The following is a 16,045-nucleotide window of genomic DNA, read 5'->3' on the forward strand; positions in this document are numbered from 1 at the left end:
GGCCTGCTGTGTTCATCCAGCTCTACACCTTGTTATCCCAGCTTTCTCTGATTAGCTCTGATTTTGTGAAAGTTCTCATTCACTCAGCAACTGGATTCTAGCAACTTCGCCAAAACAGATAATAAGCTAATAGATCTATAATTCCTAAGTTTATCCTCACTGGAGGTTCAATGTGTGGATATCGAGTGATGGCAATCTTATGATAGACTATGATACTGGCCATGCAGCAATAGTCACCCATAATACCCTGTCAGGAAATGCCTTATATGTGAAGACTGTCCTCTTGGGGGAGAATGCATGATGCCTTGGTGCCTACACCCAACTATCAACCAGCGCCATCAGCAGGGAAGATAATATAAGAGGACACTTTGAAGGCCAAGGATCTTGTAGAATTGAACATAGAATGATTATAGCTTTAATTCTAGTTTGGTGTTGTCTGGTTCTCAACCCTTTCACCAATGGTCAGTTTCTCCCCATTTACTTTGTCCCCTTCTGATTTTGGACACCTCCATTCAATCTCTGCTCAACCTTTTTTTTTCCTCTAAAGAGAAAAGACCCAGCTTTCCAAACTATCCTCATAACTGAAGTCTTTCATCCATTGGAACCACTCTTGTAAATCTTTTCAGCAACTTCTCCAATTACTTCTCATCCTTAAAGCTTGGTGCCTAGAACTGGATACAATCCTCCACTTGAGGATAAACCAGTTCTGTAAAAGTTCATCATAATGTACTTGCTTTAGTACTCTATGACCCTATTTACAAAATGCAGGATTACAATGGCTTATAAAGTCAGTTTTTCACTTTACTCTGTCACATTTTTCCCTTCAGGGAGGGGGACTGGATTCTGGTTGAACAAATATTTATATTTTGTGAGTGGTTGGACCTGAGAATGTGTGAATATTATAGCAATTAGTGGGACCATACACAGAGTCATCAGTGGGACCATTGATGAGAACATCTCTAGGACAAGTCACACGGACAGCTGAAAGTAAGTTGGATTTCATGGTGAGGAATTTGTGGAACATATCTCGACTGGAGAAAAACAATATTCTTATTGTGTCTATGTTGTGGCAGAATAGCAACAAGTTTGCAAGGAGCCTTTGTAAGATTCCTTCTTCCTGTATCTCCTCACTACCCAATAACTTACCACACAATTATAAGTCTGTCATTCTTACCTCTGAATCACAAAATTGTGTTCAAGTACTACTCCAGGACTTGAGACAAAAATCAAGGTTGACATCCAATGCAATACTGAGATAATGCTGTTCAATCAAAGGTGTTGTCTTTCAGATGAGATGAGAAAATTGAAAACACATCTGCCTTGGGTGAATGTAGAAGGTCTCATACCACAACTGTGAATAGAGCAGGAGAGTTACCTGTGGTATCCTGGCCAATATTTATTTATTCCTCAATCAGATTATTTGAACATGTTTGTGGGAGTTTGCTATGTGCAAATTGGCTGCAGCTTTTCATACAATAAATTAGTAGTAAGTAATTTATTGGCTGTAAACTATTTTGAGGTATTGGTACCTGTGAAAAGCAAATATAAATGCAAGTCTTGTATAAAATTGTTCCTATTAGCAGTGACACTCAAGGAAATCTACCAATGTTAAAACTATGTGGCAGGCCTGTAGGCATGTGATAGAGGAAGAAAAGGTTTGTATCTATTGTCTCCACAAAAATATTAATCAGTATTGCAGTATGAACTGATTTGTGTTTCTAGGCAGTTCTTGGAATTAGGTTCATGGGATGGGGACAGGATCGATCTTTTAGTTCTTATCAATGGTTCACTGTTAACATGCATTACTACTTTCAAGGAAAAGCTTTTCCAAAAAGAACGTGAAGTAGAAGCAAAGATAAAGAAAACTCTAGTCGAGCTCAGATTTTTGCAACAAAATGTTGACTCAATCATGGTGAGTATATCCTTGAGATTTGAGGAACATCAGTTGACTATGGTGCATGCGGTCAAACAGTCAGTGGCCCTGTGTCTTACTCTTTGTTAGAGCTCTTCACTTAAAGTGGAATGTGAAATTAGAGGCACATTCTCTGTAATGACTGAAGCCATTGAGGAAGCCACTGAAGAAGTGATTGGATTGGTCGAGAACACAGTGCAGGCAGCACTGAGCCGGGCTGACAGTATCCGGAGCCAACTAGAACAGAAATGTGATGAACTGAGAGAGGAGGAGCAGCAACTGAAAACCTTGTCAAAGAGCAGTGATCATGTGATGCTGGTGCAGGTACTGAATATACTGATTCCATTTCTATTCATTCATCCACCCAACAATCAAATGTGCTGATTCAGATCTTAGAGATTAAACCTGATTGCAGCTTTGTGACAAAGGTCAATGCCTATGCATCCAATATAAGCGATAAAGACTGAGAGATAAACTCCTTGCTGGCTCAGTGAGTTAATTTCAATTTGCCTGAATCATACAGAGCTGAGCACGCAGGTTTTAATCACTGCTCTATGCTGTGTCAGCTAATAGCAGCTTTTTTAAAAATTCAGTCACTGATGTGGGCATCACTGGCAAGGTCAGCAATTACTAACCATTTCTAAAAAAAGGTGGTGGTGAGCTGGCTTCTTAAAGCTCTGCAGTCCATGTGGTGTGTATATATCCACAGTGCTGTTAAGAAGGGAGATCTAGGATTTTGGCCCAGCGACAGTAACGGAACAGCAATAAAATTCCAGATCAGGTTGGTATGTGGCTTGGAGGGAAACTATCAGGTGCTCCTATGTACCTACTGGCTTTGTCCATCTAGGTGGTAATAGTCATAGGTTTAGAAGATAGTGTCAAAGGAGCTTTGATTGGTTTCTGAAGTAGATCTTGTAGATGGTTTGAGTGTTGTTGGAACCAGGAAAGTAGAGACTATTGCATCACACTGATGACTTGTACCCTGTAGATGGTGGACAGGCTTTGATGAGTCAGGAGGTGAGTTACCCACCACAGAGATCACAGCCTCAGACCTGACTTTGTGGCCACAATGCCTAAATGGTAGGTTCAGTTCTGTTTCTGGTCAATGGTAACCTCCAGAATGTTGATAGTGGGGGATTCAGTTATAATAATGCCATTGAATGTTAAATTAAGATAGCTAGATTCTCTCCTTTTGGAGATGGTCATTGATACTTGTGTGGCATGAATGCTATTTGACACTTACCAACCCAACTATGAATGTTGTCCAAGTCTTGTTGTATTTGGATACAGACTGCTTCAAAGCTAAATAGTCATAAACAGTATTGAAAATGTGCAATCAGTGAACATCCCCAATTCTGACTTTGTGATGGAGTGATGGTCATTAATGGAACAGCTGTAGGACATTACTCTGAAGAACTCTGGTTGTCCTCTCCCTCTGGCTGAGATGACTGACTTCGAGAAACCAGAACCATCTTATGTTGTGTTACATATGACTCCACTTGGTGGAGAGCTCTCCCTCTCTTTTCCATTAGCTCAAGCTTTGCTAGGGCTCACTGATGCCATACTTGGTCAAATCCTGCCTTGATTTCAAAGGGCAGTCACCTCACTTCCACTCTTGCATTCAGCTGTTAGTCCATATATTGGACAAAGGCTATAATGAGATCAGGCGCTGAATGGGCCTCAGAGAACCCTAACCTAAGTGAGCAAGTCATTGCTGAGTACATGCTACTTGATAGCACTGTTGACGATCCCTTCCAACATGCTGCTGACAATTGACAGTAGGCTGATGGAGTACCACCTGGGTGATTTGAATTGTCCTGCTTTTTCTGGACAGGATTCACTTGTGCAATTTTTCACATTGCTTAGTAGATGCCAGCTGGGTAGCAGTAAGAGTCTTCAATAGACTAAATTGTGTCAGGTCAGAGAGAAAGAATGTAATGCTTCAGCACTAGATCCCATCCAGACATGTTTGAGGTAGATGCAAGGTGAAGGACAGGGGCATAACAGCCTGTCTGAAAATTTTGATGCATTCAATTAAAACGTATTCCTCCAAAACCCATCCTCCATTGTCTAGTTCTGTCACCCTCATCTGGTTTCATTCTTACCTGATCAGTTGTAGCTACAGGATAAGCTCTTAAGGTGGGAGTGTCCCTGTCTCTGAGCCAGGAAACCCAGGTTCAAGCCCCACCTACTGCTGATGTGGGTAACAACATCTTTGAACAGGGTGATTTGAAAATATGTGTGGCTATAAGATTTGCAGCAATGTATTTCTGACTACGTACCATTTACATTTGTTGTCCTGCAAGGATTTACCATTGGTTCTCATGTATTTTAATGTGTACATCCTTCCCCTTGTCAATTTCCTCCACACACAATGGTTCAGCTTCTACATATGTACAGACAATACCCAGGTCTACATGCCGCCACCTCTTGATCCCACCGTTGCCTGTCCTGGATCCACATGAGCCACAATGTCTTCAAGTTCAATATTGGGTAGACTGAAACCATTAACTTTACCCCCTTGTCATTGATTCCATCCCCTCCAAAAAGCTACCTCAAACTGAAACAGACTGTTCACAACCTTGGAATCCTTTTGACCCTCAGCCGGACTTCTAACTCATATCCTTTCTGGTATTGAGACCATTTACTTCCACCTCAGTAATAATGCTGATCTCCTCACTAGCTTTTCATCCTTCATAAATGTTAACACATCCAAAACTCTACTGCCCAGATTCTAACTTACAACAATTCCCATTCAGCTGTCATCATGATGCTTGCCAACCTATAGGGAATGGAGATGTGACTCTTGGACATGAAGCATGATCAGTGCCTTCTGGACAGTAGGATGGGGAAATGCCTCTCGGACACTGGGAAATATGGAACAGGAACTATGTCTCTGTGATATTTTCAAACTTCTGATCTGCTTTATTTCCTATTAGGAATCTTTAGCTTTGAACTCATCATTGCAGACTTGGGATATCCCAGCGTTCAGCTCCAATGTTGAAGCCAAGCTTCGCTGTGCCAGTAAAGTAGCAACTGACCTCTCAGCACTGGTTACAGGATATCTGAGAGCAGCTGTCAGGCAACTGAAAAACAACAAAATAAAGGGTTAGTCAGTTAGTTTGTCTGTTAGTCTGTTAGAAAGTATGCTACACATTATATACTTGTGCTCAATTTTAAAATTTTACTACTTTATAAACTGGAGATTATCTTTTGCAGCACTGAGAATTTTTAACTTGTTCGACATTTGTCGTTAATCTCTTTGTTTGTGAATATGCTGCATTAGCCCTGTTGATGCCCTTTGTCTTCATATCTATCTATCTACAAAATAGCTCCCCATGGGACTACCTTGCCTTGATTAACTTTCGTCTAGCTGATCATAGAGAGAGATTCTCTTGCAATGTCTTCATTTCTTGATCTCACACCTTTTCCACTGGAATCAAACTCACACCAATCACCTCTATGCTTGATAAACTGATCTTGTTTAAGCAATGCTTCGATTTAAAAATTCTCATCTTTCATTTTGAATACCTCCATTGTATAACCCCTCCCTATCCTTTAATCTCCTACAACCCTACAGCTTTCTGAGATCTCAGCACTCCTCCAATTTTAGCCCATTTCACATTCTTAGTTTTAGTTAGCAACCCTGCCTTCAGCTGCCTGCATTCTAAGCTCTAGAATTCCTTTCCCAAATATCTCCACCTTTTCACCTATTTTCACACATTAAATCCTATTTCTTTAACCAAGAATTTGGTCAGCTGACCTATTATCTCTTTATGTGTGTCCCCATGTCAACCTTTCTCTGCTAGCACTCCTGTGAAGCACTTGGAATATTTACTACATGGAAGATTTTACATGAATACAAATTTCTATTGAGTTGTCCCAAGGATCTCCTCTTCACCCTCGTTTATATCTTAACTCTGGAACAATATGTTCTGTCTGCGCATGCTTGCCTGAGAGGCCAGACAAGTAATGAACTCAACACAGATTTCCAAAACAGTCAATTGATGATTTTGCTTGACTTCAATTTTTAAGAGGTTCCAATAATTTATTCTTTCTGATGTCTCTCTTGTCAATGCCACAATGTTCTTTTGGACAAAATTAAGATATATGAAGTGTTTGAAGATTCTGTCATTGATGCTTTAATAGTCAATCTGATTTTATAGGGTTGTAGGAATAGCAGCTTTTTTTCAAAGGATATTTCCGATTAATTTTCTCAGCAGATCCACACTTTTGCCACTGTTATTTTATGGTTCACTGGCTACTTAGATAGTTCTGGTGGGTGAATGGACATGGAAGAGGCATGGTATTGGTACGGAGAATATGATGGGCTTGTAGAAAGTAGGTGGAAGGACATGAATTGGTATCAGGTCGCCATCGAAGTTACAAGGTGCCATATATGTGGGGGCATGGGCTGCCACAGAGGTTATGAGGGGGTGAAGGGGAAAGATGGCTGGTGGTGGTGGTGGTTGGGGATGGGGTGGTGTAGATGTATAAGATCTTTGAACAAAAAGTTCTTATATCCAGCCAACAGTTAAGGATTCCTGTGGGGATATCATGGAGAAGCTGGTCCACCTCCACAAATTGTGTGGGGCTAAGAAATGTCTGAAATGGAGTTGGCCGGATCAGAGTGCAGAGTGCAGCTACGTTACCTACACTTTTATCCAATGCCAATGAAAACTGGTAGTTCAAGGAATGAGGTTGGGAGTCTTGGAATCAGGTTCCTCTCACCATTTTTAAATAGTTCCAAAGTTGTCTTACCTCTGAATGTCCAGCCCTCAATCTTGGATGATTTGCAATTTCCTCTAATGAATCACTGGGCTATAAATTTTGGCCCACAGTCAACTCCATACCGTAATTATCAATTCAATTTTTTTTCAGTTTTACCTCAAGCTGAGCCAGACTGTTCACTCTCTCATTTGAGCTTCCTGTCCTATAGCTGCATTGCCACAAACACTTCACAATGCCACTTACTACTGGCCCAATCTTAGTCCACCTGCTGCTGCATATGTAACCCAAGTCTTTTTATCTTTAGAATTGACCACTACTGGCATCTTGTGGTCCATAAATTTCAACTCATCCTAACTCTGCTGCCTGTATCTTAACTTACACCAAGGCTTGTTCACCCATCATACCTGTGCTCAATGACATACATTGGCTCCTAGTCCCTCATTACCTCCATTATAATGTTTGTCTCTGCCTCTGGCCTCTTGCACATTCCCCATTCACCTCTCTCCAATTTGGCAGCTGTGACTTCAAAGCCTCCCACTGCCAAGGTAAAATGTAGAGCTGACAACTCCCTTTTTCTGTTTGTTTATGCCTGTAGAATGTCCAGGGGAGGATGCACTGACTAATCTGCATTCAGAACATCAGAAAGAAGGATAATTGTAGGCGGAACAAACTAAAGAAGGTAATAAGCCATAAACAACTCAAGGTGAAGTTATTAAATCTCACATGTGTTCCTCCTATGTTAACTTGCATAGAACAAGACCGGGATCTCCCCACAGTGACTCCTTTGTCTCAAGTTCCCCTGCTTCACCTGGAAACCAGAGAGGATTTCTTACCCTGTGAGTGTTCTCCATGAACTTATCAGAGTTATTACTAAGACAATCATGGAAATGAACAGACAGGTAACTGTGTAATGCAATCTGTACACACAATTCAGATTCCAATCTAACCACCTCTATATTTATTAAACTTCTTTGTGTACCATTTTCACTGCTTTGTTGGAAAACAAATGATGAATGTTGTATTTCCACTGTCACAAACACAGTGAACCACAGGTCAATTCACATCACTCTCTCATGCTGCACAAAACCAAACCAGTCACAGGGAATGTAACAGGTCACAGCATCATTTAGGTAGTGTTCAATCTGTGCTGCCATCAGGCAGTAGCAGACAATGTGATGTTTTTCTGAGGTTCTCACCATTACAGGCTGTATTAGTGGTTTATACATCAGTAAACTGTGGGGGAAATTCAGTGCTCCTGGGATATAGAAACCTTGCAATTTCTTCAGCCTGTTTCACCATTCAGTGATAATGGCAGATCCATATCCAAAATTCACATCTTCTTTGCCTCCGTACTCTTTTATATACTTGGGACGGTAAAACTCTATTGGTTTTATATATTAAATTATTGAATCAGCATCCACTCCTTTATGTGGGAGAGTTCCATTTATACCAGCTTTTGCACAATTATGTACTCCCTGACTTCTCTCCTGAATAGAATGGTCTGCCTCTGAGTAAAGGGTTCTGTCTCCCTGTGTTAGACTCTGCCACTCTCAGTGACAAAAATTTCCATCTATCCAATCACTGCCTTTTACAATCCTAAAACCTCAAGTAATCACCTACTAGTCTTCTATTTTCCAGGGTCTGGCCTAGACGTGACCCCAGACCCACAACAACATGTATGACTCTTAACTGCCCTTTGGGAAATTAGGGATGGGCAATAAATACTAGCCCAGAGAGCGATGTGAACTAATAAAAACAAGTTTGGATTAGGAAGTAATATAAAGAAACCAGCTAACATCATAATTAAATGTAATAAAATGTATCTAATTGTTATATCAGCTCCCTGGGATTGTTGTAGTGACCTTTATCCAGACACTTTGTCAGCCTTTTTCGTAGAATCATAACCAGAAAATGGAGTTAATTGAATCGTTCTGTCTGTGTTGACTCTCTGAAAGACCTAGCAAGTAAATCACACACCCATACTTACTCTTTCCCCATAGTTTTATATTTTTTTCTTTTCAAGTATTTGCCCAATTTTTTATTGAAAGTTGTAAATGAATCTGTATCAGCTGCTTGTTCAGATAGCGAATTCCAATCTGTATGGTTTTTCAAGAGAATGTTTATTTAACTGTAAAAATATAACTGAATGCAGTTTTTAAGAGCACAGACAACTTGTTAATGCAAAGTTGATTTTTTTAAAAAAACTATTTCTCAGCAAATGTTTGTGCCTCTCTCTTTTTCTCAATGCAGATGCTGTGAATCTGACTTTTGATCCCAACACAGTGAATAATTATCTCCATTTATCAGCTGGAAATCAGACGGTGACGGAATGTTATCCAGAGTCACAGGCCTACCCTAATCACCCTGAGCGCTTTGACAGCTTATGGCAGGTGTTATGCAGTGAAAGCCTGGCCTGTGGTAAATACTACTGGGAGGTGCAGGGTCAGACTTACACACACAACTTCCTGGCCAAAGTAGGGGTTGTGTATGGCAGGATGAAGAGAAAGGGGGCAGAGCGGTCATGTTGTATTGGTGAAAATGCTATGTCCTGGTGCTTGAACGTTTACCCAGATGGGGGAACCTGGCTCCGTTTTTCCACAAGACACAGAAATAAAGGTATTAACCTCCCAGCAACCAGGTGCAACCGGATTGGGGTTTACCTGGACACTGAAGCAGGCACCCTCTCATTCTATGCGTTCAGTGATAGAATAATCCTTCTGTATAGATTCCAAGCTGTCTTCACTGAACCCCTGTATCCAGCCTTTGGCCTTTATTCCAATTCCTCTCTCACTATTCAGCAGTTTGATCACTAGTTATTGCTTCCAGCACCTCTGTTCTGACCTTGCACCTCATTACCAAGCACAATCCAGATTTCCTTTCAAAAATGTTTCCTCAGAGATTAGTCTGAGCAATTCCTATGAGGTAGGACAAAACTGTCAGCAAGGTGGAGCTTCATACAAGAAAGGGTTATAGAGGGAGAGAGTGAATTAAAGTGAAACAGAATTAGTGAGCAGACAATGACAGCTGCTTTACATCAATGAGTAAATCCTCTGCCCCAGTGGGACTGAGCTTGAGAGAGTCAACTTCTTGCACTAAGTTTGTTGATTGAACCTGGTGTAACATTATTCTTACGTATTCCTGGGATTTGTGTTCACTGGCAAGGTCAGATTTGTTGCCCTGAGAATGAACATAGCGAGTCACACTCTTGAATTGCTGCAGTCCATATGGTTTGGATATAGCCACAGTATTGTTAGAAAGAGAGTTCCAGAATTTTGATTCAGACAGTGAAACAACTGCAATATTATTGCTTCAGCAGAGGACGGTGTGCGTCTTGGATGGGAACTCGCAGGTGATAGTATCCCCACACATCTTGTTCATCTAGATGATAGAGGCTGTAGGTTTGGAAAATGTCAAAGGATACCAGATGAGTTCCTGCAGTGTATTTTGCAGATGGTACATACTGTTGCTTTTGTGCAGCAGGTGGAGAGATTGTGTGTTTAAGATCGTGGATGGGGTACTGGTCAAGGAGGCTTCTTTGTCCAGACGATGTTGAGCTTCTTGAATGTTGTTGGAGCTGCACTCATCCAATCAGGTGAAGAGTATTCTATCGTACCCCTGCTTTATGTCATGTAAATCGTGGAGAGGCTTTGTGGAAACAGGATGAGAATTATATGCTACAGAGTTCCCAGCCTTTGACCTGCTCTTGAAGTCACAGTATTTATATAGCTGGTCCAGTTATATTTCTGGTCAATGGTAACCCCTAGGATAATGGTAGTGATTGATTCAGTTACTGTAATATTATTGTATGTCAGGGAGAGATGGTTAGATTCTTAATGTAGGAGTTAGTAACATATCAACACATGAATTAAGAGCTGGAGTATATCGTTCAGTCCTTCAAGCATGCTTCACCAATCACAGGATTACAGCTGATCTGATTGTAAAATCAAATCAAAGGAGACCTTATTGAAACATACAAGATTCTTGGGCACACAAGCACAATTAATGCTGGAGAAACTCAGATCTGGCAGCAAATGTGGAGAGACAAACAGAGTTAATGTTTCAAGTTCGCTATGATTCTTCTTCAAAAAAAGATTTTTGGGTGGCTAGGCATGGTGAATTTGGAGAGATTGGTTCTCCTTATGAAAGAATTTAAGACCAGCAGGCATAGTCAAAGTAAGGAGGGTTTTTTCTCTCAAAAGGTAGCGAATCTTTGGAATTCTTTACCACAGTCTGTTAAGTATATTCAAGGCTGAGAGAGACAGATATCTATTTGGTCAGCGAATCAAAGGATTCCTTGAGGGACAAGGGAGGAAAGTGGATTTGAGGACTATTGGTCAGCCATGATTTGATTGAATGGCAGAACAGACTTGATGGGTCAAATGGACTACTTTCACTTCTACATCTTATGGTCTAAATCCTCATTCCCACCTAACCCTAATAACCTTTCACCTCCTTGCTTAACAAGAATCTATTTACAGGGGTTCTGCTATAACACGTGTTCCAGCAACGTGAAATGGCTATAATGTGACTGAAGTATAGGGGAACGCTATCTCTAAAACGCGAACTTGTGTTGGCTACAATGTGACTCATCAGTGCGCAGAGGAGAACACGCCGACATCACATGATCGTTTCGCAGGCTTTGTCCTGAGCATATGCAATGTCAGCACCTAAACAGTCTCCATGCCAGCATAACGTGATCATCGCGCTTTCTGTGAGAGGTACAGTACTTTTTATTGCAAGTTCTACTGTGTGTTACCCACAAAAATGTGAGGACAAAGTGACAAGAATGTTGGCAAGAAGCGTCCTGGTGTTAAAATTGCAGATGGTGAATGTAAAAGAAAGACTATACCACTGGAAGAGAAGGCAGATGTTATAAGCATTTTGAGCATAATGAGAGAACATGTGAAAATAAGTTCGCACAACAGGAATAAAGGAGTCTATCTTATGCACCATTAGAGACAATGCAGAAAAAAATAAAGCAAGCTGTATTGCAGGAACAAGTCTGAGCCACTGTGGGGGATAAGGACAGTGTTCTTCAATTTTGGAAGAGCTTTAACATCAAGAATGCAATTGACATTATTGTATAGGCCTGGGGTGATGTCAGTAAGGACTGCTTGCATACAGTTTGGCGGAAGCTTCTCCCAGATTCTTTTAAAAGATTTTAAAACCTTTGATCTGTCAGGGGAGCCCCCAAGAATCAAAGAACATTGTGTTGATCTTGAAAAGCAAGTTGGATTGGAAGAAGTGGAGAGGCAGGACGTTGAAGAGCTGCTTGAGTCCCACGATGCAAGACCTCTCTGCAGCAACTTGTCATTGAGTGGGAAGTGGAAGCTGGACATAAAGAAGACAAAGTCCAGGATGCAGCACAACGAGAGCTTTCGAAGAAGGGTCTAGGCCCGAAACGTCAGCCTTCCTGCTCCTCTGATGCTGCTTGACCTGCTGTGTTCATCCAGCTCTACACCTTGTTATCTTAGAGCTTTCGACTTCTGTTTTGTCTTCTATTCTGAGGGAATTTGAGAAGTAGTTGCAGCTTTTAGAGGACAATGATTACAATGCAGAACACAGCAGGGTAGCAGTTCATGGAATAAGATGATGAGGTGATGATGATGATGATGACGACCCTCAGCCCTTGCATTAACAACAGAGCAACCTCAAAACCTCCTCCCCCATCAAGTCATCTTGACATTTTTTTCAAGATAAGATGTTAAATTTACTTTTATTTCATTATTAGCTATGAAGTAAACATTTATTCAAACTGTGCTATCCTTTGTGTTAGGCTTTTGATTGACTGATTTTCGTTAGTGATTTTGAGTGATTTTTTGGTGGTCTGACCCTAACCCCGCTTTTCCCAAAATCCCGTTATTTCTACAGCACGATTTTCTAGAACACAGTGTTGTGCAGGAATGCAACTATTGCATTACAGAAATTCTGTTTTAAAATTAATCCAGGACTCTGTTTTCACCATCTTTTCAGGAAGAGTGTTTGAAAGACTTCTCTCTCTGAGAGAAAAAAGAAAGTTTCATATTTGTGTTTTAAATGAGTAACCCCTGATTTTTAAAAAAGTAATCCCTAGTTCTAAGTTTTCCCACAGGAGGAAACATGTTTTTTCATATCTAGCGTGGCCATTGTGCAAATTGAATGAAGCAATGATGTATTTGAAATATAAATGCCAGTCTCTTCCATAGCTGCATAACATAATGCAGCTTCTTCCATGTATCCTGAAATACTTGAAACAGTCCTAACCAAATTAAGTTCTGAGGAAGGGTCACTGGACCCAAAACATTAACTCTGATTTTTTCATCACAGATGCTGCCAGACCTACTGAGCTTTTCCAGCTGCTTCTGTTTTTGTTCCTGACCAAATTAAATATTGGTTGATGGTGAATGATTCAGTATGTTTCAATCAAGTCACTTCTTGCTCTTCTAATCTCCAGCAGGCACAAGTCTAGCTTGTTTAACCTTTCCTCATTAGACAACCCTTTTATTCTGGGTATTGGTCTGGAAAACTGTCTATAAACTGACTCCAACACGATTACTTCCATCCTTAATAAGGTGACTATTACAGTCTGTCAAAGCCAACTTACGCCTCATATTCTCCTAGTTTCCCTTATTAAGGTTCAGCACCCGAGGCTCCAAATCAACAACCTCACTCTGCATCTTGATAAAAAATTCTATCATTTTATGGTTTTCTTGACCAATATATGGCCTGCTTTCTAGTTGGTTCCTCCATATATTGGTCAAGAAAACCATCCCGTATACACTCCTGGAATTTCTTCTCTATGGTATTGTGGCTAAGTTGATTTTCCCAATCTACGTGCAGATTAAAATCACCCATGATCACCAAAATTCCCTTATCACATGGATTTCTAATTTCCTGTAACTCCCCCAACACATTCATCTCTCTAATCTGATTTACTCTATACTAATATACATGTGGGTCAGGAAATAATGCAGAGATTATGATCTTTGAAGTTATATTTCTTAATCTGGTACCTACCTCCTCGTATTAACTATGAACAACTTCCTTCTTTGTCTTGTTTTGTCATTGGTACCAATGTGGACAATGTCAACTGGATCCTCCCCTTCCCACTGAATTTGCTCTCCAGCCCTGAGCAAATGTCCTGAACCCTGGCACTGGGCAGGAAACACAGTCATTTGGACTCATGCTCTTTTCTGCAGAGAACAGTGTTAATCTCCTTCACTATACTGTCCCCTACTGCCACTACATTCCTTCTTACTCCCTTCCACGTCTTTAATGGCGTCCAGTACACAGTGGCATGGTTGTCAGCTCATCCACCTTGCAGTCCTCACACTCATCTGGACAAGTTGAAAGAACCTCAGACCTCAGGCAATTGAAAAGGATGAAGCTCCTTTGCTCCTATCCTCTGGGTCCCCTTATCTGCCTCACATGCAGTCAGGCTCTTTTGTCCCTTATCATGTTTAAATTAAGACTATACTCTGTGCATGTTCATCATCCATCTTTTATGCTTCAGATACTTTAAACTCTGTTTCTATTTGCATACTTTTTGTGATCAATGTCTGAGGTTGCATGGCTGAGGATACTAATGGCCGTTTTCATAACACTGTATGCTGAATCTATCAGTATTCTAACGACATCTCTTGTCATTCAGGAGGAAATCTGTGGACAGACTTGGTTCAGATGGTGGCTGAAGGTTTAAAAAATTAGAACTCTTACACCAACCTGCCCACTTCTGGGTTAAATGGCGGTGAGAAGAAAGGAGAGGGCACCCCAGCCTGAGACCTAATGAAACTAAAGAAGAACAGGTGCTGGATATATTAAGACTTAATTTGGTATGAATTAGTTGTAAAAAAATGGGAAGCCAGCAATTGGGTGGGGTGAATTTATGGAGTGTGGTTAGTGCGATTAACTAAAATAAATCTCATTTAAAGTATGGACTTGGACTCTGTTTAAATTTTCTATTGTTTAACACCCAGTCTGAATTAATGGACATGTGGCTGTAAAACCATTGGCAAATCCATAGAAATAGTGGTTGATTTGAAGGGTGATCAGCTTTCTGACAATGGTACGTAACACAGGAAAATCTGTAGGAGAAGGAAAGAAAGCGATGGTAGGAGGATGTAACTAGTCCAAACCTAGGTGGTACTCTGGGATTTTCCCCAAACCTTCGGAAATGAAGTCACAATAACCAGGTGAGAACTGAGCAAGTGCCTTGGAAAACCACCAAGCCCAAATCAGATACACGACGTCAATCCTTGTGATCTACCTCCCACACCCAACCCAGTGCTCCATCAGCCAACCCCAGGCCTTCAGTCCCCTGAAGTCCTCTAATAACCCCTTCTCAACCTCCCTCATGGAGGCCACCATTTGACATAACACTAACAGTTTTGGTTTGGCTATTTAGGGACTCATCAACATGCAGAGGCAGAGCCTGGAAATTACAATACCCATGAGGGCAGGCTCAACCGGGATCCTGGGTTCATGTCGCACTACAGGTGACCCCACCACACTATATACTCTCATACAAATGCACACACACACACCGTTTCTTATACACACACTTTCTCACACACATGCAGACATACACACACTCACTCATACAAACACACACATACCCTTTCTCAAACACACTCTCTCAAGAATGCACAGACACACTCACACTCTCTCTCAAGCACACACACAGACACACTCGCACTCACTCTCTCACATACACACACACATACACGCACATGCACATGCACATGCACATTCACATTCTCACACATATGCTCTCTCTCACACCCACACACTCTCCCCCCCCTCTCACACACACACACACACTCTCTCTCACCCTCTCACACACGCGCGCACACGTACACACACAGAAAAATTTATGGGGTGAATTTGCATTTGCAGATTTGTAATTGTAGATACATTCTATTTTGTTTAAAAAACACACAATTTGTAGACAGTCAGTCTACAGTTTTATAAATTCCTACTTTAGAAGTAAAATGAATCTGACTCCCAGTTAAAACACAGACAGATTCTAAACAAAGCCTCACACCTAAAATGCATTGTCTGACCTGCGATGTCACCTCTGGCATACTGATAAAACCTTTAGTTATTTCAGGGCAGTGACTTGAAAGAAATCTTGCAATTTGCATATTAATCAATCGAAACCCGCACCTCCTTTCTAACCGATTAAAGATTTAACAGCAATCTTAGGTTTGTTCAATACATTCGCATCAGTTCTATGACCCTTTGATCTTTTACTAATAAATTCTATGCTTGATGCCACCTCTCTCACTAACACCTGAAGAAGGAGTGAGGCTCTGAAAGCTTGTGTTCTCAAACAAACCTGTTGGACTATAACCTGAGACAACAAGGTGCAGGGCTGGATGAACACAGCAGGCCAAGCAGCATCATAGGAGCAGAGAGGCTGAC

The 16,045-nt window shown here is 41.0% G+C and overlaps 1 protein-coding gene and 1 long non-coding RNA gene across 2 annotated transcripts in view; one reads left to right on the top strand and one right to left on the bottom strand.

Annotated features, from left to right (window-relative positions):
• Window positions 1-9,682, top strand: part of LOC109925023 (tripartite motif-containing protein 16-like) — a 15,483-nt gene extending 5,801 nt beyond the window's left edge. The window contains exons 2-6 of the mRNA XM_048610902.1: window positions 1,817-1,912; window positions 2,003-2,236; window positions 4,852-5,020; window positions 7,396-7,479; window positions 8,894-9,682. Of these exons, the coding sequence (XP_048466859.1) occupies window positions 1,817-1,912; window positions 2,003-2,236; window positions 4,852-5,020; window positions 7,396-7,479; window positions 8,894-9,456 (1,146 nt within the window). The 3' untranslated portion in view covers window positions 9,457-9,682. The remainder of the gene's footprint in view (window positions 1-1,816; window positions 1,913-2,002; window positions 2,237-4,851; window positions 5,021-7,395; window positions 7,480-8,893) is intronic.
• LOC125485863 overlaps window positions 4,893-16,045 on the bottom strand; it is a 19,725-nt gene continuing 8,572 nt past the window's right edge. The window contains exon 3 of the long non-coding RNA XR_007264580.1: window positions 4,893-4,998. This is a non-coding gene — a long non-coding RNA (uncharacterized LOC125485863). The remainder of the gene's footprint in view (window positions 4,999-16,045) is intronic.

Source organism: Rhincodon typus, chromosome 23 (assembly GCF_021869965.1).
Source record: "Rhincodon typus isolate 14 chromosome 23, sRhiTyp1.1, whole genome shotgun sequence".
Classification (NCBI taxonomy): domain Eukaryota; kingdom Metazoa; phylum Chordata; class Chondrichthyes; order Orectolobiformes; family Rhincodontidae; genus Rhincodon; species Rhincodon typus.